General features: G+C 41.0%; 2 protein-coding genes across 3 annotated transcripts in view; both read right to left on the bottom strand.

Annotated features, from left to right (window-relative positions):
* LOC133747813 (zinc finger protein 420) overlaps nucleotides 1–27,642 on the bottom strand; it is a 127,348-nt gene that overhangs the window by 77,969 nt on the left and 21,737 nt on the right. The window lies entirely within an intron of this gene.
* On the bottom strand, nucleotides 2,375–26,496 carry LOC133747829 (zinc finger protein 345-like). Its single transcript, XM_062176237.1, is given in 5 exon segments — nucleotides 2,375–3,753; nucleotides 3,755–4,882; nucleotides 4,884–5,075; nucleotides 25,678–25,766; nucleotides 26,387–26,496. Coding segments are annotated over 3 exon segments (1,320 nt in total). The 5' UTR covers nucleotides 4,997–5,075; nucleotides 25,678–25,766; nucleotides 26,387–26,496; the 3' UTR covers nucleotides 2,375–3,674.

The raw sequence follows: 27,642 nt of genomic DNA, 5'->3' as shown, positions 1-27,642 counted from the left end.
ATACTATAAATCATCTCTATATTACTTGTAATGTCAAGTATGTTATAAATGTTGCCTCAAAAGTTGTTATATTATTTGTTGTTTAAGGAATAATAACAAAGAAAAAAAGGCTGTATATGGACCTAATATATATATATTTTAAAGATTTATTTATTTGAAAGTCAGAGTAACACAGAGAGAGTAAAGGCAGAGAGAGAGTCTTCCATCCACTGGATCACTCCCCATTGGTCACAATGGCCAGAGTTGCTGTGGCACAGCAAGGTAACCTCCTGGCCTGAAGCACCAGCATCCCATATGGGCGCCGGTTCGAGACCTGGCTGCTCCACTTCCGATCCAGCTCTCTGTTATGGCCTTGGGAAAGCAGTAGAAGATGGCTCAGGTCCTGGGGCCCCTGCACCCGCGTGGGAGACACGGAAGAAGCTCCTGGCTTCAGATCGGCACAGCTCCGGCCATTGCGGCCAATTGGAGAGCAAACCACTGGTTGGAAGACCTCTTTCTCTCTCTCTCTGCATAACTCTGACTTTCACATAAATAATTTTTTTTTTTTTAATTTTTGACAGGCAGAGTGGACAGTGAGAGACAGAGAGAAAGGTCTTCCTTTGCCGTTGGTTCACCCTCCAATGGTCGCCGCGGCTGGCGTGCTGCGGCCGGCGCACCGCGCTGATCCGATGGCAGGAGCCAGGGGCTTCTCCTGGTCTCTCATGGGGTGCAGGGCCCAAGCACTTGGGCCATCCTCCACTGCACTCCCTGGCCACAGCAGAGAGCTGGCCTGGAAGAGGGGCAACCGGGACAGAATCCGGCGCCCCGACCGGGTCTAGAACCTGGGGTGCCGGCGCCGCAAGGCGGAGGATTAGCCTGTTGAGCCACGGCGCTGGCTCCATATAAATAAATCTTTAAAAAAAAGATTCCTCAGATCCTCAATGACATTTTTAAAATGTAATTTTAAAGGCAGGCCATTTGGCACAGCAGTTAAGCCATCTACTTGGGATGCACCCATCGCATATCAGAGTGCCTTGGTGCCGGTCCTGGCTCTGCTTCCAATTGCAGCTTCCTGTTCCTACACACCCTGGGAGGGTGCGGATAATGGCTCAAGTACGTGGGTCCCTGCCATCCATGGGGGAGACTTATAGATTGAGTCTCAGGCCGTTGGCTTTGGCCTGGCCCAGACCCAGCTGCTGTGGGAATTTGGGTGAATGAAACAACAGAAGTCTGTCTCTATCTTTCACATAAAATGAAAATAAATAATACTTTTTAAAAATTTAATTTTATGGGGCCGCAGTCATGACACAGTGAGTTAATCCTCTGCCTGCAGCACCCGCATCCCATATGACTGCCGGTTCTGGTCCCAGCTGCTCCTCTTCAAATCCAGCTCTCTGTTGTGGCCTGGGAAAGCAGTAGAAGATGGTCGAAGTCCTTGGGCCCTGCACCTGCATAGGAGACCGGGAAGAAGCACCTGGCTCCTGGCTTTGGATCAGCATAGCTCCGGCTGGTGCGGCCATTTGGGGAGTGATCCAATGGAAGGAAGAGCTTTCTCTCTGTCTCTCCCTCTCACCATCTATAACTCTACCTCTCAAATAAATATTTTTAAAAAATTAATTTTACACCATCAGATAAACAGATAAAGAAAACACACAATGGAATACTTGTTGAACAAAAAATGAAATCCTGTCATTTGCAGCAAATGTATGGAATTGGAAGACATCGTGTTAAGGGAAATATGTTGGACACAGAAAGACAAATACCACATGTTCTCCTGCATATGTGGGAACTAAAAAAAAAACAAACCCTCAATCTGAATATAGAAGACTGACTGCTAGAGGTTGGGATAGAACTGATAAAAGGGAGCCTGGATTGAAAAAATGAGGGGAAGCTGGGTGAGGTTCATTAGTTGCGACAAATATATATTAATATAACAATAATATGGGAAGCTGGGTGTGGTTTGCAGATTGTGACAAATATATCACACTAAGGTGTTAACAACAGAAGAAGCTGAGTGTAGGATACATGGGAATTCTGCTACTTCACAATTTTTGTTTGTAAATTTAAAATTTCTGAAATTAAAAGTTTGAAAACTTAATCTTAATTTTTATCTTATTTTTATCCAAAGAATGACACAAATGGGCAGTTAATCAGATTATTATGGAGGAGCTGTCATGGTTTTATTTTTCCTTCCATCCTCATACGTATGTTGTGGTACACTAGATTTCTCACACTTTATAAGCTCATATTTTTCATTAGGATGAACAATTCTTATTCGATAAGGAATAAGTGTTAATCAAACTTTTCTACATTAATTTACATGATTTTTTTTCCATTTATTGTTGAACTGATCATTGTTAAATGTTTTTCCATAAATAAGAATGAACCTGGAGAAGAAAATAACAATTGTGATGGCTAATATTTATGAAGCATTTATTATATAACAGGCACAGTTATAAAATCCATATAACAAACCTCTGAAGTACTCTAATTATGCCCACATTACCATATGTGCATCATATATGCATATAAAAGGATCTGGTTAGAGTGAGTTGGTTAACATAGTGGAGAAAGTGAGGTCAAAGAGTTGGTCAAAAAGAAGTACAGCTGAATCCATAATGTATAAATCTTTTATAAGCAAAAGAAATCCACACATTATCTCTGAAATGAAGGATAAATAAACAATGCACACACATTAGTGTAAACGTTTATAATGGCAAAATTTTCAATATTTGACAGACAGGTGGATACTATAAAGCCAATAAAATAGTAACAATGAATTTACAGAAAAAGAATATCAAAGGCTGGTTATAGTATATCATAATCACACTTTGTTTCAAAAACAATGATAGTCTTAAAGGGTTTGATCCAAGTTTGACAGTGATAATCTATGATTGAGAAAGCTATACATAACCATATCTATTTTTATGTTCTTATCTACATTTTATGGAGGGGAAGTTGTTTTGAAAAATGAAGAGTATAATATTTATAAAAGGAAAGTAAAAGTCTTCCAAAACAAAAGGTTCAGATTCATTAGATAATGAAAGATAATTAAAGTAACAGTTACCTACTATAAACAGTGTGAGATAGCAATAGGAGCATGTGCAAATTTAAAAACCACTGATCTGATATCCAAGCCTCATATGAACAAAAATATAACTTAGCATCAAATAGCCAATAAGAAATATTAAAGTAGATAAAGTTATTGAACAATGAACAGTGTTAGGATAAGGTCTGGGGGAGGGAAATGATAAACTTAGACTTTCAATAAATAAAATCATTTTGAGATGGATCAGTAATTTTCAATAATACATAAATATTTAAAAATTTAAAGTAGCAGAGCTAACATGAAATTAATCTTCCAATGTTTAAAATAAAGAAAAAATACATTAAGTGTGTTGTTTAAATTTTTAACATTCATGAGTAAGAATTTTTTGAAAGTAACAAAGGAGTGTAGCTAAAGATCTTAAAACATTTATTTTATTCAGAATAATTTTGATTTTTCTTTCCCTATATGAGCTGCCTTAGGCTGACGAGCTTATGAAACACACGTAAGGCATTTGTGCTTTAATTACATTTGACATGATTTTCATTGGTTTGAATTTTCTTTTGTCATGTGTTGAAAGTCCTTTCTTTACCATATAATTTCAATTCATAAGTTTCCAACTCACAGTTTCTCACCACTAGGATTTTTCTTATGTTGCTGAAAGTTCTGAACCCCTCTGAAAAGCCTTCCCACATTCCTTATATTCAAAACGTCTCTCACCAGTGTTTTCTCTGGTGCCTGTTAAGTGCTGATCCACTATTGAAGGACTTTCCACATTCTTTACATTCATAGGGTTTCTCATCAGTATGAATTAGCTGATGTTGAATAAGCTTTGAGCCACTACCAAAGGTCTTCCCACACTCCTTACATTCATAGGGTTTCTCCCCAGTGTGAATTCTCTCATGCTGAGAAAGCTCTGATCTACTACTAAAGGTCTTGCCACACTCCTTACATTCATACGGTTTCTCCCCAGTATGCACTCTTTGATGCTGAATAAGTTTTGAACCACTTCTAAAGGCTTTCCCACATTCCTTACACTCATAGGGTTTCTCACCTGTGTGAACTCTCTGATGCTGAGTGAGGTCTGAGCCACTATTGAAAGCTTTCCCACATTCCTTACATACATAAGGTTTCTCACCAGTGTGAATTCTTTGATGACGAGTTAGGGCGGATCCAAAACTAAAGGTCTTCCCACATTCATTACATATATACGGTTTCTCACCGGTATGAGTTCTCCGATGCCGAGTAAGAGCTGAAGCACTACTAAAAGCCATTCCACATGATTTACATTCATAAGGTTTCTCACCAGTATGAGTCCTCCGATGCTGAGTAAGGTTTGAACCACTGCTAAAAGTTTTCCCACAATCCTTACATTCATAAGGTTTCTCACCTGTGTGAATCCTTTGATGCCGAGTAAGGGCTGATTCAAAATTAAATGACCTCCCACATTCCTTACACTCATAAGGCTTTTCACCACTGTGAATTATCTGATGTCGAATAAGGCCTGACCCAAAACTAAAAGCCTTCCCACATTCCTTACATGCATATGGTTTCTCACCGGTATGGATTCTTTGGTGGTGACTAAGGTTTGAACCACTGCCAAAAGTTTTCCCACAATCCTTACATTCGTAAGGTTTCTCACCAGTATGTATTCTTTGATGGTAAGCAAGGTTTGCACCACTACCAAAGGCCTTGCCACAGTCTTTACACTCATAAGGTTTCTCACCAGTATGAATTCGCTGATGTCGAATAAGGACTGATAGAAAAGTAAAATCCTTCCCACATTCCTTACATTCAAAGAGTTTCTCATCAGTGTGAATTGTCTGATGCTGGGTACTGAAAGTGGGCATGTCTTCAGGACTGTCTGAAGTGTCCTTCCTGAGATACCTCTTTTCTCTCAAACTGGCTTTTCCATTCCCAATCACCTCTGAAACTTGAACACTCAATGATGTGTTTTGTAAGTCTTTCCATTATCTCCCATCAGGATGATTCTATTCCACAAATATCCTTTTTCAGAAATAATTTCTTGTTCTCAACCTTGATTCACAGTCTGAAAAAAAAATATAAAAGCAAACATTCACTTTTTCTTGTGTTCTGCGGGAAATGAAACTTTTCTAATAGTTATGAAAGACTTAATTGAAATTAACTCTCATAAAAAGTGAGTGGCTTATACAGTTTTCAAATATGATTGGGCAATTTGAGATAGAGTTAAGGAAAACAGAAGGAGAAAATGTCACACTGTAAAGGAGATAGTTAGAAAATAGATTAGGTCAATTATTCCTAAACAGTGATCTAGATAAAAAATCTTTTGCAGAATTAGGGAGTTCATTAAATATACAGATGTCCTGATCCCTTCCTGATTTTTAGAGGATGATTCTAGCATCACATATACTTATAAATGAGTTATCATTATACCAATTTCATAGGTTTCATTGGAACAGAAAGTAAGTCTGAGAGGAAAAGTCTGGGATAGTCAAGTAGCAAACACAATTTGCATATAAAATAGAAAATGGTATCCCAGATGTAACAGTTTCCAGATGAGAAACTAATGCTGAATGAGTAAAGAATGAGTAATGGAGAAGGAAGATTATTCTGTAGTTAGAATACAGTTTGTTTACTTCATTTGATAAAAGCAAGGTTTGCTTACAAAATCTATGAGGCTAACCTTAACAGAAAAATTAAAAGAAAACTCAGTGAAGACAGTAGAATAATTAACAATCTAAAAGTAGATTTACTTTAAAAGTAAAGCCAGAGAAAAGAGAAGAGAATAAAGGAGTTACTCTGATACTACCAAAGATTACAAGGATAAAAACAAATGAAGATGGTGTTAGTCATTCTCCATCTTTTTTACTGCCTGCATCTTCAACCTGATATTCCCCATAACAGGAGGTATATAAATACTGGACTTTTCAGTCCTCCAAATGTACAAGACTTTATCCCCCACCACAACTTCATCTGTCTGAAATGTTCTCTCTCTTTTCCCTTCAACCATTGTCCTTACTCTTAGCAATCAAGTTTCTGCCCATCGTCCAGGTCTTTACTAATTGGCATATCTTAATAGATATTTCCTGAATGTTCGGTCTGAATTATGTACATTCCACATTTTCAGAGCACTTCTTTGTTCCTTCATTTTTTTTTTTTTGGTAATGGGTAATTATACATTCATCTCTTATAATTGCAATTTCATGGTTTTATTTAATGCTGTTTAATACCATACAACCAAGTATCATGAAGGCAAGAATAATGTTATTTAATCAACTTGAATCTCAGTGCATACAAAAGGATGAATACACATTTATTAAATGGCTAATACATTAAATAACATTTTAAATTTCCTAAAAATAAGAGTTCTTCAGAAAGAGGGCATACTTTCTCTAAAAAATGGTATGTAGATCATATGCAGTAATCCCTGCCCTTTCTAAGGGAACCTTTTTACTAACAGGAGGTTTTTTTTAAAAGGAACAAGGGTGGGCATAGCGTAACAGGTTAAAGTACCTGCATCTCATATCAGAATGCCTAGGATTAATTGCTGCCTCTGCTTCCAACCCAACTTCCTGCTAATACACCTGGGAGGCAGCAAATGATGCCCCAAGTACTTTCACTCCTGCCACCCATGTGGGAGACCTGGATGGAGTTCTGGAAAACTGGCTTCGGCCTGAATCAACACCAGCTCTTGCAGGCATTTAGGGAGTAAACCAGCAGGTAGGAGATCTCTTGTTCCATTTCTTCTCTCTGTCCCTCTGTCACTCTGCCTTTCAAATAAATAAATATTTTATAGAAAAGTAATATACACCGGCGCCGTGGCTCAATAGGCTAATCCTCCACCTTGCGGCGCCGGCACACCGGGTTCTAGTCCCGGTCGGGGCACCGATTCTGTCCCGGTTGCCCCTCTTCCAGGCCAGTTCTCTGCTGTGGCCAGGGAGTGCAGTGGAGGATGGCCCAAGTGCTTGGGCCCTGCACCCCATGGGAGACCAGGAGAAGCACCTGGCTCCTGCCATCGGATCAGCGCAGTGCGCTGGCCGCAGTGCACCAGCCACGGCGGCCACTGGAGGGTGAACCAATGGCAAAAAGGAAGACCTTTCTCTCTGTCTCTCTCTCTCTCACTGTCCACTCTGCCTGTCAAAAAAAAAAAAAAAAAAAGTAATATACAAAGTAAAAGAGAATTTTGGAAATTTGTACACAAAACATTTGAAGCTAGAAAGCATAAAGATAAATGATGACTAATTTAACAAACAAAGAAAGATGAAAACTAAACTAAAAGTTAAAAACTGAAAAGGAAGCACTAAAAGCCAACCAATGACATTAGGAAAGGTACATCAGCTTCTTATCAACCAATCTAAAATACAAATAGATTACTACCTAGTAAAGATAGGACTCCCACATTCACAGAAGCATTATTCACAGTAGCCAAGATATGGAAACAACCTAAGGATCCATCTTTGAATGAATAAAGAAATAATATATAAATTTATAAATGCTGCTGAATGTTTGATACATCAGAGCTAAGCTTCATGCAGGCAAGAATAATGTATATAAATATATATACATATATATAATTATATATATAAATATATATTATATATATTATAATTCACCCTTAAAAAAGGAGATTCTGTCATTTGACACAACATGGATGAATCTGGAGCACCTTATACTAAGTAAAATAAGCCAGATACACAGAGAAACACTGCATGATCTCATTTGTATGTAGAATCTACCACAAAAAAGTAAAATACATAGAAATACAGAATAAAACTGTGCCTACCAGGGATTAGGGTGTGGAGTGGAGAACTGGGAGATGTAGGTCAAAATTACAAATAAAAAGACTAAGTGTAGAAATATAATTTATAATATGAAGACTATATCTAATATGATATCTGGGATTTTTGAGATTAATGAGTTAATGTTTATTTTTACAGGTTTACGGTATGTCCTTAGTTCTTAGGAAATATCTATCAAATGTAAAATGTAAGATATCGCCAATTTATTTTCAAATGATTCAGAGGAAAATATATGTGTGTGTGTATTTTCAAAGACAGCAAATGTGGAAAAACGTTAACAATTCATGAATTTAGGTGATGGGTACCATGGCCTTAATGTTTGTGTCTCTCTAAAATTCCCACATTCAAATCTAATCTTCTAAATGATGGTGTTAGAGTATGGGACTTTGGAGGCCAGCACCATGGTGCAGCAGGTTAAGCCGCTGTCTGCAATACTGGCATCCCACATGGAAACCAGTTTGAGTCCTGGCTGCTCCACTTCTGATCTAGCTTTCCAATAATGTGCTTGGGAAAGTAGCTGAAGATGGTCCAAGTCCCTGGGCTCCTGAACCCATATGGGAGACCTGGACGAAGCTCCTGGCTCCTGACTTTGGACTGGCCCAGACCTGGTTGCTGCAGCCAACTGGGGAGTGAACCAGTATATGGACGATTTCTCTGTGCCTCTCCACTCTCTAGCTAAGTTTCAAATAAATAAATACATCTTTAAAAAAAAAAAAAAGAATATGGGACTTTAGAAGTGATTGGGTGAACCAACGGCAAAAGGAAGACCTTTCTCTCTGTCTCTCTCTCACTGTCCACTCTGCCTGTCAAAAAAAAAAAGAAGTGATTGGGTCACAAGGACAGTGGGATGAATGCAGAGCCCTCATGGACGGGATTAGTGCTCTATGACAGAGGCCATTGAAAGCTACCTTGTCCCTTCTACCATGTGAGGACAAAGAGAAAAGTTGTAAAAAGCAGGTCGTCATCAGATATCGAATCTGCTGGCATCCTGATTGTGGACTTTGGAGCCTATAAAACTCTAAGAAATAAATTTCTAAGCTATCCAGTTTATGGTATAGACATAAGAAACTATGACAATGGGCATACTGTATTCACTAGACTATTCTTTCAATTGCTCTCAATGATTAAAACTTTTCAATGAAAACAGAAAAAAACAGATTTTTCTTGGAAGTAGCATTCAAAAAAAATTTCCCAGAACTAAAAGAACTCAAATCTCTACATTTAAGGTTTCCACTTGGTTCTTGGCATCAAGAATAAAAATGATTCACACAAAGATATATTTTCATTAGACTGTAGTACAGTGGGAGCAGAGAAAAGGCTCTTAAAAGTTCCAACAGGCCAAAAACAAAACCAGGATACAAACAAGAGATCAGGAATGAAAATGGCTTTGGAGTTTTTAACCTCAAAATAATCTCATAACCTCAAAATAACCTCATAATTTCAAAATTCTGAAGGAGAATTTACCCGCTATGGCATAGAGGGTAAAGCCGCCACCTGCAGTGCCAGCATCCCATATTGGTGGTGGTTTGAGTCCTGGCTGCCCCACTTCTAATCTAGTTTTCTGATATGGCCTGGGAAAGCACTAGAAGATGGTCCAAGTTCTTGGGATTCTGCACTGTGTGGGAGACCTGGAAGAAGCTCCTGGCTCCTGGCTTTGGATTGGCCCAACTCCAGCAGACGCAACCATTTGGAGAGTGAACCAGCAGATGGGAGACTGACTCTCTCTCTCTCTCTGCCTATGTAACTCTGCCTTTCCAATAAATAAATGAATCTTTTAAAAAAATTCTGAAGGAAAATATTTCCAGTGTCAAATTCCATACTTTGCCAAAGAAATAATATAATGGTTTTAAAATCATTTTCAGATATACTAGAACTCAAAAAATTTAATTTTCATTCACCCTGAGCATGCCATCTCTATCAAAAAGGAGTAAGCCAAGAATAGGAAAATATAAAATAAAGAACATGGAAGGATACTGAATATTTTTAAAAGACAAATTCTAGGATAATAGTTGTATAAGCAGTTGGCAGACCAAAAAACCAAAAGATTATGGGAGGGATATTTCCAAACACAGGAAACTGACAGAACATATTAGGAAAAGACTGTGTCTCTGGTAGACTTGGAATGCAAATTAGTAATATAAGAGGGGTTTTCAAAAGTACATGGAAGGCATGTATTATGAAAACTATGTATGGCTTTCAAAAGATTTTGCCTAAAAATAAATTTATTTTAATCCCATCTTCCAAGGATATTTTTAAAATTTATGTATTAATCTGGGGGAGAGAGAGTAGGTGAATTCTCACTCACTGGTTCACTCCCCATGTCCTTAACATCAATCCCCAGCTGTGTCTGAAGCTGAAATCTTGGGGAGTTCAATTCAGATCTCCCACATAGGTGGCAGGAATCTACTTACTTGAGCCACCACCACTGCCTTCCGAACCCTGTATTAGGAGGAATTTGGAGTCAGGAGTGGCAATGCATAGCAAACCCAACTATTCTGGTATGGAATGTAGGTGTCTTAACCTGTAGGCCAAATGACTGCCCCTAGACAAATTACATGGAGAACAAAGTTAACAACACTGTAAACATGATTTATATTTCAGCTTTGAATAAAATCCATATAAAAAAGCAAACCACGAGGAGCGGCAAGATGGCGGAATAGGAAGGGAGCACATCGATAGTTCAGCAAGACACACAGGTTAAAAAAAGTGGAGATACTGCAGGGTCAAGGAAGAGTAGGGGAAGAAACAGCAGCGGAAACTCTTCCGGAACTAGTGATTCACAGTGGACCTGCGTGGAGAGCGTGGGAGCCCAAGTTCGGGACACCAGCGGCAGACTCAACGCACCAGCGCTGGAACGCGAGGTGAGCCGAACATCAATAGCCCGAGACACCAGCGGGCAAGCAGAAAGAGGAGACTAGAGGGAACGAGGCTTGAAACTCCGTGGGGAAAAATTCACCAGGCTAACTAGAAGAGAGAGAGGAAAAAAAAAAAAAAAGTGACCGATAGGGACACGAGTTTCTCTCTCTCCACTCACCCCTCAAAGGCGAGCAAGACAAAGAGCAGGCGCCATTTTGGACATATGTCATAAGCAGGGCGACCTCAGGTCTGCACCGGCCCTGAGCCTAGCAGAAAAACCTGACTCTGGGGGGAGGGGTGAAATAACAGGAGATTAGGATCTAACTTGGCAATCCAGTGGGAGACTGCAGGAGAATTGGAGCCCACACCGAGGGCAGCAGAGATTCCCTGTGTGGTCCTTGGGAAAGAGCTTCCGATCTCTGGCTCCTGTGGGTATATCATTCGCCTGCTAACTACCTCCAATTCAGTTCAGCTGTGCGGAATTACTTCCCTTTTGAATCAAAAAAAAAAAAAGAAAGAGATTTACCACGCCTAACCTGGGAGTGTAATCTTTGACACACCCTCAACCCTGAGGAACCAAACACAGCTCTCAGTCCACACTCATCTCAAGCCTCTAAGGCTCCACCGAAAGCAGACAGTCCACTTAATATAAAGCCATAGTGTAACAAGAAAAAAACACCACAGTGAAGAAACCAAATATCTCCAACATGCCATACAACAAACGCAAAAACCGAGGTAACAAGAACAAGGAAGACACTATGACGCCCCCAAATGAAAAAGACACCCCAATTCAAGATTATGAAGATGATGAGATAGAAGAAATGCAAGAAGCAGATCTCAAAAAATTGATAAGAATATTAAGAAGTTATCAAAAACAAATTCTTGAACTACAGAAATCCTTAATGGACAAGATAGAAAATCTCTCTCGTGAAAATGAAATATTAAGGAGGAATCAAAATGAAATGAACATGAAACTGTGATAGTGACAAAAAACCACAATGAAATGAAGAACTCAATAGATCAAATGACAAACACATTAGAGAACCTTAAAAACAGAATGGGCGAAGCAGAAGAGAGAATATCAGACTTAGAAGACAGAGAACAGGCAAGGAAACAGGCAAACCAAAGAAAAGAAGAAGAAATTAGAAATCTAAAAAATATTGTCGGGAATCTACAGGATACTATTAAAAAACCTAATATTTGGGTTCTAGGAGTTCCTGAAGGCATGGAGAGGAAGAAAGGATTAGAAGGCATTTTCAGTGAGATACTAGCAGAAAATTGCCCAGGTTTGGAGAAGGACAGAGGCATCTTTGTACAGGAAGCTTATAGAACCCCTAATAAACATGACCAAAAGAGATCCTCACCACGACACATTGTAATCAAACTCACCACAGTGAAACATAAAGAAAAGATTCTAAAAGGTGCAAGAGAGAAACGTCAGATTACTCTCAGAGGATCTCCAATTAGACTCACAGCAGACTTCTCATCAGAAACCCTACAAGCTAGAAGGGAATGGCGAGACATAGCCCAGGTACTAAGAGAGAAAAACTGCCAGCCCAGAATACTATATCCTGCAAAGCTCTCATTTGTGAATGAAGGTGAAATTAAGACTTTTCACAGCAAACAGAAACTGAAAGAATTTGTTGCCACTCATCCTGCCCTGCAAAAGATGCTTAAAGATGTGTTACACACAGAAACACAGAAACATGGTCACCAATATGAAAGAAGGTAAAGGAAGGAAACCTCACAGCAAAAGATCACAGGAAGCTCAATTTCTCTTTGACATAGAATTAAACTCTGATGCTCTGTTAAAGCAATGTGTTAAAGTAATCTAAAAACAAAAAGCAATTCAAATCAATTGGCAATCTACAAAAAGAGTTAAAGATTTTAAAAGCTATTATTAAAATTGCTATATTGGTCTATTATGCTATGTTATATGTGTGTACATATTGTATGTCCACATAGGAAATTTTATTAAGAGTTTTTTTTTAAATGGCTTATAGATAAGATTGTCCATATATTTAAGCTGCTAAAATCAATCAAAGATAAATTTCAATTTGTGTGACCTGAATCTGTGTATCATATGTTTTAAACGTGTTGGTAGAAAGAAACTAAAAACATTTTATATGGTTGTGCTTAAGTTTACTGGCTAAACAAACTACACCATGTTAGATATTTAAGAGATGTTTTCAAATACATGATTCTTAAAATTTATAGAAGGCATTGGACCTTCTGGTAAATGTTTTCTTAAGTTGCTATCTAATGGTTGAAACTATTTGCTAAGTATTCATGTAATATTGCTATTGTCAGCAAGCAATCTAGGACTTGCTCCCTCATTTCTCTATTCTAAGCCCAACTTGTTCTTTCATTTCTCTATTCTCTTCAAGGTAGGAAACTAATTCTATTATGAAGGAATCTGTAGGATGCACAATTTAATCTTTAGACCTTATAAAAGAGATGGCTAACATTTTTCTGTAATAGCATAGCCAAAATAAGAGCTTAAATAATAATCTCATAGCTAGATTCACTTCACCATCAGCGAAGTATACAGTAAGTAGAAAAAACCTCCCTTTCAGACAAAAGGGAAAGAAAGTTTTTAAGTGAGAATATGATTTTCCTCATGGGCATTGTCTACCTTAGAAAAACTACTACAGAACATGCCTGTGACTATAGACTTGTAGTTCAGGCCACCGAAGATTAGAGATGGGACAAGGGCACTCCCTTGACTTGCATCCTCTGGTCTGCTTTAACAAAAACCAGGAGGAAAAGAAAGCTCAGCATCAGAAGCAATGGGTGGCAGGCCTATTAATGGCTGATCTGTACAGTGATCTGCCCTCAAGGAGACCCAACAGGCCAGTCCACTGCAGTGGCTTTCAATGTGGTAAGCCTGGGCTTCAGCAGAAGTCAGCTTGTGAAGAGCCCTGGCAGCTCTGCCAAGAGTTGGATCACTGGAAATGGACCTGCCCTGGAGTCGAAGGATGCCCAGGTCAGAGCCACAGATCTTATTGGCTCTAAGCTGAAAAGCCCTTCACTCAGCCCAACTTCCAAAGTGACCACTGCAGCTGAGGGTATGGTCAAGTAGGGTCAGCAACATTGCAGGCAGAACTGTAAATTTCTTGTTAGAGATGCCAAGTAATGAAAGTCAACAGAGTGCCTTCCCCTAAGAGGTTCACACCTCCCTTAGGATGTACCCCATGTGAAGAGATAGGTAGGTCTGGGCCTCTTAACTTACAAGGCCTAAAGCCCAACAGATTATTATCAAGCCCCTTTTGTCAGGTTCTATTTGCCTCTCAATCAGAAAACTTAATTGTAGCTTAGACAGCACCTTTCTTAGCTCCTCTAATAATGACTCTGTCCTTTGTTCTAGACCCTGTCTAGCGCACTTGGGCCTCATTCCTTTGTAATCATAACCTCTACTCTACCACCAATGGCTCTACTCCCAACCTGTGTGTACTGATGGTCCTCTTCCCCACTTAATGCTGTATAATTGTTCAAACCTGGTAAATGCCACTCTTAGGATCATTGGTTACTATCCTCACTCTGTCTTTTATGACCTTGTCTAAATATGATCAGAGTCGGCAAACTTGGAAGGCTTCCATAGCCTTGGCAACTCATGACGACAGCCTAGGGTGGTTACTGGCGCCATAAACTAGAGTGTCAATTTGTTAAGTCAATAACAGGAGTACTGTGTACTTGTTCCTCATGTGGGATCTCTGTCCTTAATGTGCTGTACATTTTGATTTAATGCTATAACTAGTACTCAAACAGTATGTTTCACTTTGTGTTTCTATGTGGGTGCAAACTGTTGAAATCTTTATACTAAATTGATCTTCTGTATATAAAGAGAATTGAAAATGAATCTTGATGTGAATGGAAGGGGAGAGGGAGTGGGAGAGGGGAGGGTTGCGGGTGGGAGGGAAGTTATGGGAGGGGGAAGCCATTGTAATCCATAAGCTGTACACTGGAAATTTATATTCATTAAATAAAAGTTAAAAAAAAGCAAACCACAGGAGAGGAGATTTGCAAAAATATCTGTCAGATAACTAGCATCCCATATAAAGATCATTCTCAAATCACAAACAGAAAGCTAAGCAAGAGAAAAGAAATCACTAAATAAGCAGAAACAGATCTGTTTATGTAATAAAGGACCTGTCAAGTCTTTATCTAGAGTTATAACAGAGGTTCCTAGTGCAGAGTTTCTAAAAAATCCTTGGAATTTCCCAAGTGACAAAAATATCTTACTATTAGATCATATTTGAGTTTATACTAATAAATTGACTCATGAAGCACCCCTAACTACACAGTTAGTTGGTCATCAAAAACATTTAGAGCCAGCCCAATGTCTGAGGAGTAGATCTAGAGATAAAATTCAGGGGTCAGCGCTGTGGCGCAGCAGGTTAAAGCCCTGGCCTGAAGCGCTGGCATCCCGTATGGGCGCCAGTTCTAGTCCCGGCTGCTCCTCTTCTGATCCGGCTCTCTGCTATGGCCTGGGATAGCAGCGAAGGATGGTCCGGGTCCTTGGGCCCCTGGATCCACGTGGGAGACCCAGAGGATAGCTATTGAGGCCATCTGGGGAGTGAACCAGTGGATAGAAGACCTCTCTGTCTCTACCTATCTCTGTAACTGTCTTTCAAATAAATAAAATAAATCTTAAAAAAAATTTCAATTATATGGTCTATCACTAACCAATCATTTTTGTATAATGAAACTCTAGTGAAAACTTTAGATTCTAACACTCAGTAGAACTTGATAGTTGGTGGACATACTGGTGTGATGTACCAGAAGGGTGACATGCTCTAATTCCACAAAGGAAAACTGCAGAACCTCATGCTTAGGATCTTTCTAGATCTTGTTCTACGTGTCTCTATATTTTGTTGTTCCTGACTTGTATCCTAATCATCTATATAAGACTATAATTTTAAGGAAAGTGCTTTCCTTAGTACTGTGATCACTATGGTAAATTACTAATCCTGGGAAGGAGGCAGATATAGAAGCCCCCAGTTTTGTAGCCAGTTGGTCTGAAGCAGTGGCAGAGTTACTGAGGACCAGGTGGGTTCTTAAACTGAACAACACTAATTTTGGTGGTTAGTGCTAGAGCTGAATTTCAATACACCAGATGGGGTTAAAACAGAATAACATATGTTGTTCACAGACTGGAAAACAATATTGTAAAGATGGCAATACTCGGCCGGCGCCATGGCTCACTAGGCTAATCCTCCGCCTTGCGGCGCCGGCACACCAGGTTCTAGTCCCGGTCAGGGCACCGATCCTGTCCCGGTTGCCCCTCTTCCAGGCCAGCTCTCTGCTATGGCCAGGGAGTGCAGTGGAGGATGGCCCAAGTGCTTGGGCCCTGCACCCCATGGGAGACCAGGAGAAGCACCTGGCTCCTGCCATCGGATCAGTGTGGTGCGCCGGCCGCAGTGCGCCTACCGCGGCGGCCATTGGAGAGTGAACCAACGACAAAAGGAAGACCTTTCTCTCTGTCTCTCTCTCACTGTCCACTCTGCCTGTCAAAAAAAAAAAAAAAAAAAAAGATGGCAATACTCCCCAAAGTGACCTACAAATACAATGCAATGGTTAGCAAAACTTCAATAGCCTTTGGAAAAATGAAAAAGACAATTGTCAAATTCATATGGGACAAGAATAGGTCCTCAATAATACTGAAAAGAAAAAATAAACTAGCAGGACTCACTCCTCCCAACTCTAAAACTTATCACAAAGCTATGGTAATAAAAATAGTGTGATATTGGTATAATGACAAAAATACAGATCAATGAAACAGTACCAAGAATCCAGAAATAAACCCAAACATCTATGGCTAATTGATTTTCAACAAGGATAATAAGTCCTCCCAATGGGGAAAGAAAAGTCTCTTCAACAAATGGTACTGGGACAACCAGATAAACACAAGGAAGAGAATAAACTCGAACACCCATCTATCTTACTCCTTATAAAACATTAACTCAGAGTGAATCAACAATTTAATAGAAAAGCTAAAACATAAAAGTATTTCATGAAAATATAGGGATTTGTAAATCTTCATGATCTCAGATTTGGCAATGGAGTCTTAATTTGACACTGAAAGAACAAGAAATGAAACAAATACATCAATTTGAATTCATCAAAGTTTTGTGCTTCTACTAGGTATGAGGTGTTTTTATGAGCTGATGGCTGCACAATACTGTCAATACATTAAATACCACTGAATTATATACTTTTTTTTTTTTTAAACAGGTAGAGTGGACAGTGAGAGAGAGACAGAGAGAAAGGTCACTCTCCAATGGCCACTGTGGCCGGCGTGCTGCGGCTGGCGCACCGCGCTGATCGGAAGCCAGGAGCCAGGTGCTTCCCCTGGTCTCCCATGAGGGTGCAGGGCCCAAGGACTTGAGCCATCCTCCACTGCACTCCCAGGCCACAGCAGAGAGCTGGCCTGGAAGAGGGGCAACCGGGACAGAATCCGGCGCCCCGACCAGGACTGTGCAGGCACCACAGGCAGAGGATTAGCCTATTGAGCCACGGCGCCAGCCGAATTATATACTTTAAAAAGGTTAACTTTTCTTACATGAATTTCACCTAAATCAAACAAATTTGAAAAACAGAGGGGCCGGCACTGTGGCATAGTGGGTAAAGCTGCCACCTGCAGTGCCAGCATCCCATATGGGTGCCAGTTCAAGTCCCGGCTGCTCCACTTCCAATCCAGCTCTCTGCTATGGCCTAGGAAAGCAGTGGAAGATGGCCTGAGTCCACGTGGGGCACCTGGAAGAAGCTTCTGGCTTCGGATCAGCAGAGCTCCGGCCATTGCAGCCAACTGGGGAGTGAACCAGCGGATGGAAGACCTCTCTCTGCCTCTCCTTCTCTCTCTGTGTAACTCTGCCTTTAAAATAAATAAATAAATCTTTAAAAGAAAAAAAAGGAAAACAGAAAATCAGCAAACTCAAATGAAAATATGTTCAGTTTCATTAGTAAAGGTGATAATATAAATTAAAACTCTAATGAGTTATCACTAAATATGCTATAGAAGCAAAAAGTATGATGATTCCAAATGTTAGCAGAGGTGTGGAACAGTAGGAAAATGTACTTTATTGGAAGTAGAAACTCATACAATCACTTTGAAAAAGAGTTTGCCACTATCTAGTTTAACATGCATATTCCCTGTGACTCAGCAATTCAGCAATTATGAAAAATATGTACTAGAATGTACATAATAGTTTTTATTAACAGTAGAAATGTAAACAACTCAATTACATACAAAAATTATATTGGATAAAATATACTGTAATGTCATAAAATTTATGAAACAAAATGAAATAACACATAGCAGTGACAATGAACAAGATACAGTATCCCATATGCGCATCATTTCGAGTCCCAGCTGCCCCACTTCTGATCCAGCTCTCTGCTGTGGCCTGGGAAAGCAGTGGAAGATGGCCCAAGTCCTTGAGCCCCTGCAACCACTTGGGAAACCCAGAAGAAGCTCCTGGCTCCTAGCTTTGGATCAGTGCAGTTCCAGCCGTTGCAGCCAATTGGGAAGTGAACCACTGGATGGAAGACCTCTTTCTCTGCCTCTGCCTCTCTAATAAATAAATAAATCTTTCTAAAAAAGAAACAAATAAGTGACTAAAGCATTGGCACAGGAATGGAAAAACAGAACTGTGACACAGAAGGCAAAGCCAGAAACACACTCAAACAAATACAGAAATTTTTGTCAGACAATCCTGGCATTATACAGCAGTGAAAAAAAGAGATGGGCCACTCAAGAAAAAACAAAATGCTAAAATAATCATATACCCCTAAAAAAGCATATCCCTATTTCTTATCATATCTAAAAGATCAATATGGATTAAATGAATCACATTTTTAAAAAATTTTTTAAAAATTTTATTTATTTGTTTGAGAGCTAGAGTTACAGACAGTGAGAGGGAGAGACAGAGAGAAATGTCTTCCATCCATTGGTTCACTCCCCAAATGGGCGCAATGGCTGGAGCTGTGCCGATCTGAAGCCAGGAGACAGGGGCCTCCTCCTGGTCTCCCATGTGGGTGCAGGGGCTCAAGCTCTTGGGCCATCTTCTACCACCCTCCCAGGTCACAGCAGAGAGCTGGATCAGAAGAGGAGCAGCTGGGACTAGAACCAGTGCTCACATGGGATGTCAGCGCCACAGGCAGAGAATTAACCTACTGCGCTATGGCACTGGCCTCATGAGTCACATTTTTAAAAAGTAACTTTAAAACTCTTAGAAGACTGTGTGCCAATTATCAATTTATTGCTCTAAGCTCCAAATTCATCCTTCATATCCCGTTTCACTACATAAAAGTGGATACGGACAATATAAATATTTTTCCTTGGCCAGAACAATGTTAAGATTTGTCAGTCGAGATGTGTGGAAGATACTGCAGGCTACTCCTTCCTAGTTCTGGTGTGCTTGCCTGGCAGGATTCCCCAGGTTCCCCTCCTATAGCACATTCAGCTTCCCAGGGTCCAGTTCCTGCGGCATGGGCAGTTCTCCAGGATTCCTCAATACAAGCAGCTTCTTCAGTTCCTGGCTATTAAAGTGTCAAATGGACAGCAGCAGCTAACACTCAACTGTTTCTTCTGGGGATTTTGCAGCAATGGTAAGACAACTATCTTTATCTTGGAGGGTGAACTTCTGGCAAATTCTAGAGGGCAGATTTCCATTAGGTCCTACCAGTGCAGCATATGGCAAAGAAAGAACTTGGGTAAGGAAAGTGAAGCAGTTAGGGTGCAAAATTAGGGATATACTCACTTTCAGATGCCAACTCCATACGTATGACAGAGAAACAGTACCTTCTTAAGAATGAGGAACTTAGGATGTAAAATCGGAGGCATTCACTCTCAAGGTAATGCAAGGGTAGAAACAACACCCGAGATTGAGTGACTCTACATGCCTTACTTCCCTCACTTTAGTCCTAACCCTTACCAAAGCAATAATCTGCCATTCAGTGAGCCACACCTATGCCATATCCAACAAGTTTGGACCTCAGCCCTGGGAAAGACTCTGTTGGGGGCTCTATCTCACCATTAGGAACAATGATTGTTCTTTATATCTGCTACACCAATGACATCTACAGGTCTCTCTATTTCTTAGTAGCCAAACCTTTGTTATTATATTCACATTATGGATAAAGATTTTTATATTAAATTTTCCCAGTTCAAACTACTATGTGTTTTCTGTCTCTTGATCAAATATTGATTCTAACAAAATTGGTCCCAGGAGACAGACCTGTCAAGATGAGATCTGGGGATTAGTTTGGCCATGCTTTTTAGCCACTCCTTAAATCTCTGTTGCAAAGAGTTGTTCTCTTCTTTTTACTAATATTTTTAGATTTAAATACAATGTAAAGCCATGTCAATGGTTTTGGGATACTAGAAATCGATGGCCTGCAACCAATCTGTGGTTGATTTTGATACAGTAGCAACTGAAACACATGTCCTGGAAGCCAATTAGTTGTATGCGACCATTACGGTAGTAATGATCATTTGTAAGTACTGCTGTATAGGGTGCATTCACTTGCCTCCTCTTGAGAACTTAACAAAGAGAAATTGGCAAATTCAGATCTCTTAGCTCAAGTCTGAGAACAAGAACATTTCCTTGAAAATCCTAGAAGAATCTCCCATTTCTCATAGTCACAAGGGCAGATATAGCTAAAAATCAAACAGAAAATTGTTCAGGCGGCTGAATTATAACAACAGTTGATGCTCAGTCTTGTCATGCTTTTCATGTGAAAGTTAGGGGGATGACTGCTAAAGAATGAGGTACTGAAATAGGGAATATGGACATCTGGTTGGGACCAATCTAACCAACCAAACTAACCATCTTGAACCCCTTAAGTCGCTTTGGAATTCTCTTGCCAGAAATAATTTGCAGTTCAGTGTCTAAGAGACAGTCTTCCTCTGACTAAAAACCCTAACATCACCAGGCGCTGTATCTTCAGGCTATGATCATTCTCCTGACCCATCAGCATCATTCTGGTGCCACTAGATCTAGGTCCAATCTCAGCATAATACAGGGGGCAGGTACTTACTGTGACCCAGGAAGAAATAACTTCCTTATTATATTACTATGCTAGCTCTGCAATAACAAAATGCACACTGGCTGGCTTACATAACAGTTCTGGAAGTTAAAAGTTCAAGATCAGGCCGGCGCCGCGGTTCAATAGGCTAATCCTCTGCCTGCGGCGCCGGCACACCGGGTTCTAGTCCCGGTCAGGGCGCCGGATTCTGTCCCGGTTGCCCCTCTTCCAGGCCAGCTCTCTGCTGTGGCCCGGGAGTACAGAGGAGGATGGCCCAAGTCCTTGGGCCCTGCACCCCATGAGAGACCAGGATAAGCACCTGGTTCCTGCCTTCGTATCAGTGCGGTGCGCTGCCCGCAGCGCGCCGGCCGTGGCGGCCATTGGAGGGTGAACCAATGGCAAAAGGAAGACCTTTCTCTCTGTCTCTCTCTCTCACTGTCCACTCTGCCTGTCAAAAAAAAATAAAAAATAAAAAATAAACTAAAATAAAGAAGTTCAAGATCAGAGTATCAACAGGTCTGTTTTCTTCTGAGGCCTCCTTCCTTGATATGCAGAGGGTCACTTCCTTGCTGTATGTTCACGTGCTCTTTCCTGTGTGTGAGTGTCTCTGATGGATCTTTGTGTGTCCAAATTTTCTTCCTTGTAAGAACATTAGATAGGATGAGAGTTTACCCCAAAAGCCCTGCTTTATATTAATCATCTCTTTAAAGCCCCTACTTCCAAATACTGTCACATTCTAAGGTACTGGGGTTTAGGCTCTTCAACATATGAATTTGGAGGGTACACAATTTAGCCCCTAACACTCACTAAACAAGGGCTGTGAGAGCAGAGTGACACTGCTGTAACTGTAGCTTTTTGTATCATTTTAACTTTTGGAAACATTTTAATGTTTTATATACTCATACAATCAAATAAAGAAGAGATGGAGTGACCTCAAACAGAATACAAACAGAAACAAGTAAACCTAAATGTACTTCAAATGAAAAACACAACCATACTGAATGAGAGGAAAAGCAATCCACCTAAACCTGAACACATTACTTTGATACGATCCCTCAGTTTGAAGACAAAGAACTATAAATACTGAGCTCTGCTTACTATGTTTGATTTTTAATACAGCATAGGTTAGCATTCTAAAACTATATGCTAACATACCCTATAATTAAAGAAATTAGTAAACAGAATGAAAACGGGCCATGGTGCAGTAGGTTAATCCTCTGCCTGAGGCGCCAGCATCCCATTTGGGTGCTGGTTCAAGTCCCAGGAGCTCCTCTTACGGTCCAGCTCTCTGCTATGGCCTGGGAAAGCAGCAGAGGATGGCCCAAGTGCCTGCACCCATGTGGGAGACTGGGAAGAAGCACCTGGCTACTGCTTCAGATCGGCACAGCTCCAGCCATTGCAGCCACTTGGGGAGTGAACCAATGGAAGGAAGAACTTTCTCTCTGTCTCTCCCTCTCACTGTCTGTAACTCTACCTCTCAAATAAATAAATAAAATCTTTAAAAATAAAAAATAAAAATAAAGGAAAACAAGGGAAGCCAGATTTTTAACTGAAGATGGTAAATAAAATTGTGGAACACATTGAGACCAGAAGAAATGCTGTAATCCTACCACCTATGTAGATCTTGATTTCTTAATATTCTTCATTGCCAGGAAACAGATTTTTAGAGAAGTGGTTCATTCCAGTCTGGAACTAAGAGAACCGTATTTAGGAATGAGGATGGAGTATCTCATCATCCCAGGATGTAAAGAAATGTTCCGTGTCATTGAGAGAACTCCAAAGGATACAGAAACTGGCCTGAATGGGTCCCAGTGGCCAAATCCTGGAAAATATTCCATTATCTCTGTAGTTTCACTTTTAGTATGTATCTTAGAGAAATATTATACATAGATACTCATTGGACCATTGTTTGGAACAGTGATAACTATATAAAATCTAAATACTTAAAAACCAGAAAATTTGCCCGGCGCCATGGCTCAACAGGCTAATCCTCCGCCTTGCAGCGCCAGCACACGGGGTTCTAGTCCCGGTCAGGGCGCCGGATTCTGTCCCGGTTGCCCCTCTTCCAGGCCAGCTCTCTGCTATGGCCCGGGAAGGCAGTGGAGGATGGCCCAAGTCCTTGGGCTCTGCACCCACATGGGAGACCAGGAGAAGCACCTGGCTCCTGGCTTCAGATCAGCGAGATGCACCGGCCGCAGCAGCCATTGGGGGGTGAACCAATGGCAAAAAGGAAGACCTTTCTCTCTGTCTCTCTCTCTCTCTCACTATCCACTCTGCCTGTCACAAAAACAAAACAAAACAAAAAAAAAAAAACCAAACCAGAAAATTACTAAACACACCATAGTATTATAAAATATGGTTTTACACGAAGGAACTGAAGTGAGGTAGCTCCATACTATGTGGATAATTCTACACACAGAATGAAAGGCAAGTTTCAGAACAGTAACAATAAGTCAATGCGTTAGGTACTCTTCTAGGAGTTCACGAACCACTTCACTCTTTGGACTAACTCTATAATGTAGTTACTTTATTTTCCACATTCTGCAGTATTCACTTACGATACTCTTTGTATAGACATATTTTTAAGGGACAAAACCCTATCAGATACACTGACATGTGTACATACTTAAATGCATGAGACAAAAATAAAAAGGATGAATAACTGGTATTATTACCAGTAATAACTGGTAGTAACAGTAGTTACCTTTCAATAGATTGAGGCACTGTTGTCACATGGAACTTGAGCCTATCTATAATACATAAATCATTTTCACAATAAAAATATATCATTAATTATGCATGTGATTATAATTTAGGTAAAAAAAAATTTAACCACTTGGAGATAGCCATTGTTTATAATGTCAATAATTTTTAAGTAAAGTATGTTCAACAAAAGGAGTTTGATGAAATGGTAACACCAAAGGGCTATTACAACTCATGGTAAAGATAAATATTAATGACAAACACAGCTGTTCATTTGTATTTTGGCATGATAAAATCAGGTAACAGGTCAGGAGCCACAGAAGAATCTAATTAAAAAAGAATAAGCATTTATGCTAACAATTTGACAGTAGTTATCTCTAATTTATAGAATTATAGTAACCTCTGGTTTTTCCTTATGCTTCTCTATGATTCCTAAATGTACTATAACAAGGAATTCTTGAAAGGAATAAAGACTATGGCAATCTTCAGGAAAGAAGTGACATATTTGATCAGGTATTCAAAGATTTTAAAAAGAATCTAAACATGGTACAGGTAGAAGCAGAGACATAAGTCGATGAAATGAAAAAATTTAAAAATATAACACAAACTATTTAAATAGTACATCACTAAGTAGGCAGTACAAAGTAAAGGCAAAGGGAATAAGTTATTAAATAAATTATATTGGAATAATACTGGGTAAATGAGAAAAAATTGAATTTAGATTACTATTACACAGCAAAACAAATTTAAATGGAGTAAAAAGTTATTTATATAAGAGAATTAAATGACACAATCCTAGTTCTAGAGGATTTACAATGTAGCTATGGAGCAAAACTTGCATATAAGATTCTTTGGGGAAAACCAAACACCTTTATTTAAATGCTTTATACCGTAATTGCCATAAAAGGCCTAAGAATGGGAAGTAAGGAAAAAAGAAAGCTCACAATTGTCAAACAGTGGATGAGTATCAGGAGTTCTACACACACCTTATTTCAATCTTAACATTGGCAGAAAGGTATTATCTCTCATTCAAATATTAAGCAGCTGAGACCAGAATTTATTACAGAGGGATGTATATAAGTAGAACAATTGCCGGCATCCCATATGGGCACCTGTTGTAGTCCCAGATGCTCATCTTCTGATCTAGCTCTCTGCTATGGCCTGGGAAAGCAGTAGAAGATGGCCCAAGTGCTTGGGCCCCTGCACCTATGTGATAGACCTGGAAGAAGCTCTTGTCTTCTAGCTTCGGATCGGTACAGCTCTGGCCCTTGCAGCCAATTGGGGAGTGAACCAGTGGATGGAAGACCTCTCTCTCTGCCTCCTCTCTCTGTAAATCTGACTTTCAAATAAATAAATAAATCTTTAAAAAAATTATATACAACTTTTTCCAACACAGTCAAGACTTGAACTGAAGCGTTGATGAGAATGGATGGCAAAGATGTAGGAACAGAAGCTACTTGACAGAGCATTGAGGTTCAGGGAGAGGAAAGGAAAGTTAAAGATGAAGTGTGATGGGTAGAAGATAGAGAACAAATCAGACTGGACCGGAATAGATATTAAAAATATTAGTAAATATCTTTATCTAAATCAGTATCTAATCTTCACACCCTCTAGATCTAAGAGAGCTATTTCAGAAAGCTAAGAATAAAACAAAATTGAAGCAATAATGAAGAACTGGAGAAAGCAGAGACTGGAAGGACACCGTGTATGAAGAACCTTTAACCTGTCTTTCCCAGGCAGTTACCAGCAACCTGCTTGTTGGCTCAAAAGTTCAATATACCTTGGGCTTATCTGAAGCCCAAGAAAGATTTGAAGGAGAAATTATAAGCATGTTTCTACTCGACTCCAGGCTGAAGTCAAAGGGTCAAAGAAAGGAAAAAATGTGTATATAAATGGAATCCAAGGTTTAGAGGACATCAGAAAGGGAATTTTCAAAGCTTTTCTTTCCCACCCCTCTATCACTCTGTTTTAGAGAGGCACAGATACAGAGTCAGAATTCAAATTTTTTTCCTTGGAAATTTCAGTACCTTTGAGATTTAAAATAGTCATATTTTACTTTTATAATCAGAAAGGAACAGTTAAAAAAGACAGCATAAAGAAAAATTAAACTCATGAGACAAATTAATCAGGGGAGCTCAGATATGCGGGAGGGGGGAAAGCTGGGGTTCCGAGCCCTCACATTTTCTCCCAGAGGAATCGGCGGGGGTGGGGGTCACCTGGGGAGCAGGCACTTACAAAAGAAAGCAAGTCAAGAACAGGGAATTTGAGGAAACAACACACTACCTGGCCAGTGCCCCGCGGACGTCCAAAAGCCATTCTTAAGCCATTCTTTCCCCCCGTCGCCGGGAGGCCTCTCCTCCTGCGCGGCCGAGCTGGGAAGGGAGAGCAGAGTCAGGAACCATCGGGCTCTTCCGGGAGACAGCTCCACCGCGACCCAAGACCGCGCGGCTGAGGCGTCACCGCCTGCAGACGAGCGCAGGGCCACCGCAGCTGGGGCGGAAGCTGTCCCTGGGCGCACCGGGCCCTCCCAGGACCGAGGTCCCAAAGGCACAAAGACGCCACACACCTACACCGGCAACACACACAGTCGGTCACAGGCACCCCAGACCCAAACACAAAGGGGTGCACACAGCCACGCGATCGCACCCTCCGTGGGGACAGAGGGCCCACAGCCTAACTCCTGGGGGCACAGAGGACCCACTCGCAGGCAGCCTTCGCCAACAACATCACAAGCGGCCACAGATTTCAGTCACGGCGTCCCTACGCCCGGAGTGCAGCAGTCACACACACACAATCAGAGCCGCGGACCCGGAAGCTCACCCTCGCCGACACAAAGCCAAACCCGGTCACACCGGGAAAAACTCCAGTCCCTCACGCACAAACCCTAACTGCAGAGCAAGTCCTCTTCCCGCCCTCCCAGCTCTGTGCGCGGTCACACTTGCGCCCACCACCGAGACCCAATCTCCGCGTCTCAGCCCGCTCCTCCACACACCCTGCAAAGGCCACGGGTTCCAGAGACGCCAGTTCGCAGCCGCCTCACCTACGCCTCCTGCGACGGGGTAAGTTCCGCTCCAGTCCTGCCGGCACAAGCCGAGCCCAGCCCTCACAAAGCCCTGTCACTATTCGCCCGGAGTCGCCTGAAGAGCCCGCCCTCTCCACACACAAGAAGGGCCTCGTTCTCGCGGGAGCAGCGCGGGGCCCGGGGGCCTCTGGGAGTTGTAGTCCAGAAAGCGACAGGTGGCTTTTTCCCCGTGGCGGGAACCCTGAATCCGGCCCAAACCGGGGAGCTGTTATCGGGGTTCCCTGGGATTCTCAGCTCACCAGGACTCCCTCGACCAAACTTCAATCTGTGGAATTATGGGATCCGAGACCTTTCCCAATTAACCCGCAAAAGACAGTCACAGATGCAAGGGCAAGAGGATTTATTGTTTTATTGCCAGCTGGCTGGGGCTCCCACCCACACATACAACATAGTGCGGGGGGTGGGGGGGTGGGTGGTGAGAAGCCCCGCCTCTCTCCTTCTCCGCGTTTTTATACGCTTGAGTAAACAAGTACACTGGTCATTACACACGTATGCTAGTTCCTTATTCTCTATATGGTAATTACCTAAATTTGAGCATTTTATTGGTGCATCTCAGCAGTCCGGGGACTATGCGTCCCAGAAGGAAGAGGTCACACAAGGAAGTAGGAGACCATTAATTTCAGGAAGTATTTACTAAGTTTCGTTTTCTAAGAATTGGGCCTTCCTGTCTTCCTGGAGTTTGTGAAGCCTGTCATGGAGGTACACTTATCCTCCCCCCCCCCCTTTCTTACGCTGGACATCTTGCGTTAAGTCACTGAGCAAGCAGCGCAGTACAAAAGCAAAAAGCAATTGATATTCAGCATCCACTAGTTATATATGTGTGTGTGTGTGGTGTGTGTGTGTGTGTATTCATTTCAACAAATCAGGCTCCTCTGAATCTTTTTTTGGGGTGGGGAGTTTGAGGGGAGCGGGGTTAGGCCTCCTCCTTGGCCCCAGAACCCCACTTCAGCAAGAATCCTGTCAAGCTGGTTTAGCAAGACCCTCCCGCCCCCTTGATGCTTAAATTCTCCCTGGTAATTTAGTATCCACTAACTCCCTCACTCTGCCCATTAGCAATGAATATCCAGCTACTACTGTATTGGAAGCTGGCCTTCGTAATGATGTTTGACAACGTCTTTCTTGCCTGGTCGTGTGGTTTTCTGACACAAGCCAGCCTCAGAGTGCGG

This window comes from Lepus europaeus, chromosome 19 (genome assembly GCF_033115175.1).
Source record: "Lepus europaeus isolate LE1 chromosome 19, mLepTim1.pri, whole genome shotgun sequence".
NCBI classification, from domain to species: Eukaryota; Metazoa; Chordata; class Mammalia; order Lagomorpha; family Leporidae; genus Lepus; species Lepus europaeus.
The sequence above is the reverse complement of the archived record's forward strand: the minus strand, read 5'-3'. Positions and strand labels throughout refer to the sequence as shown.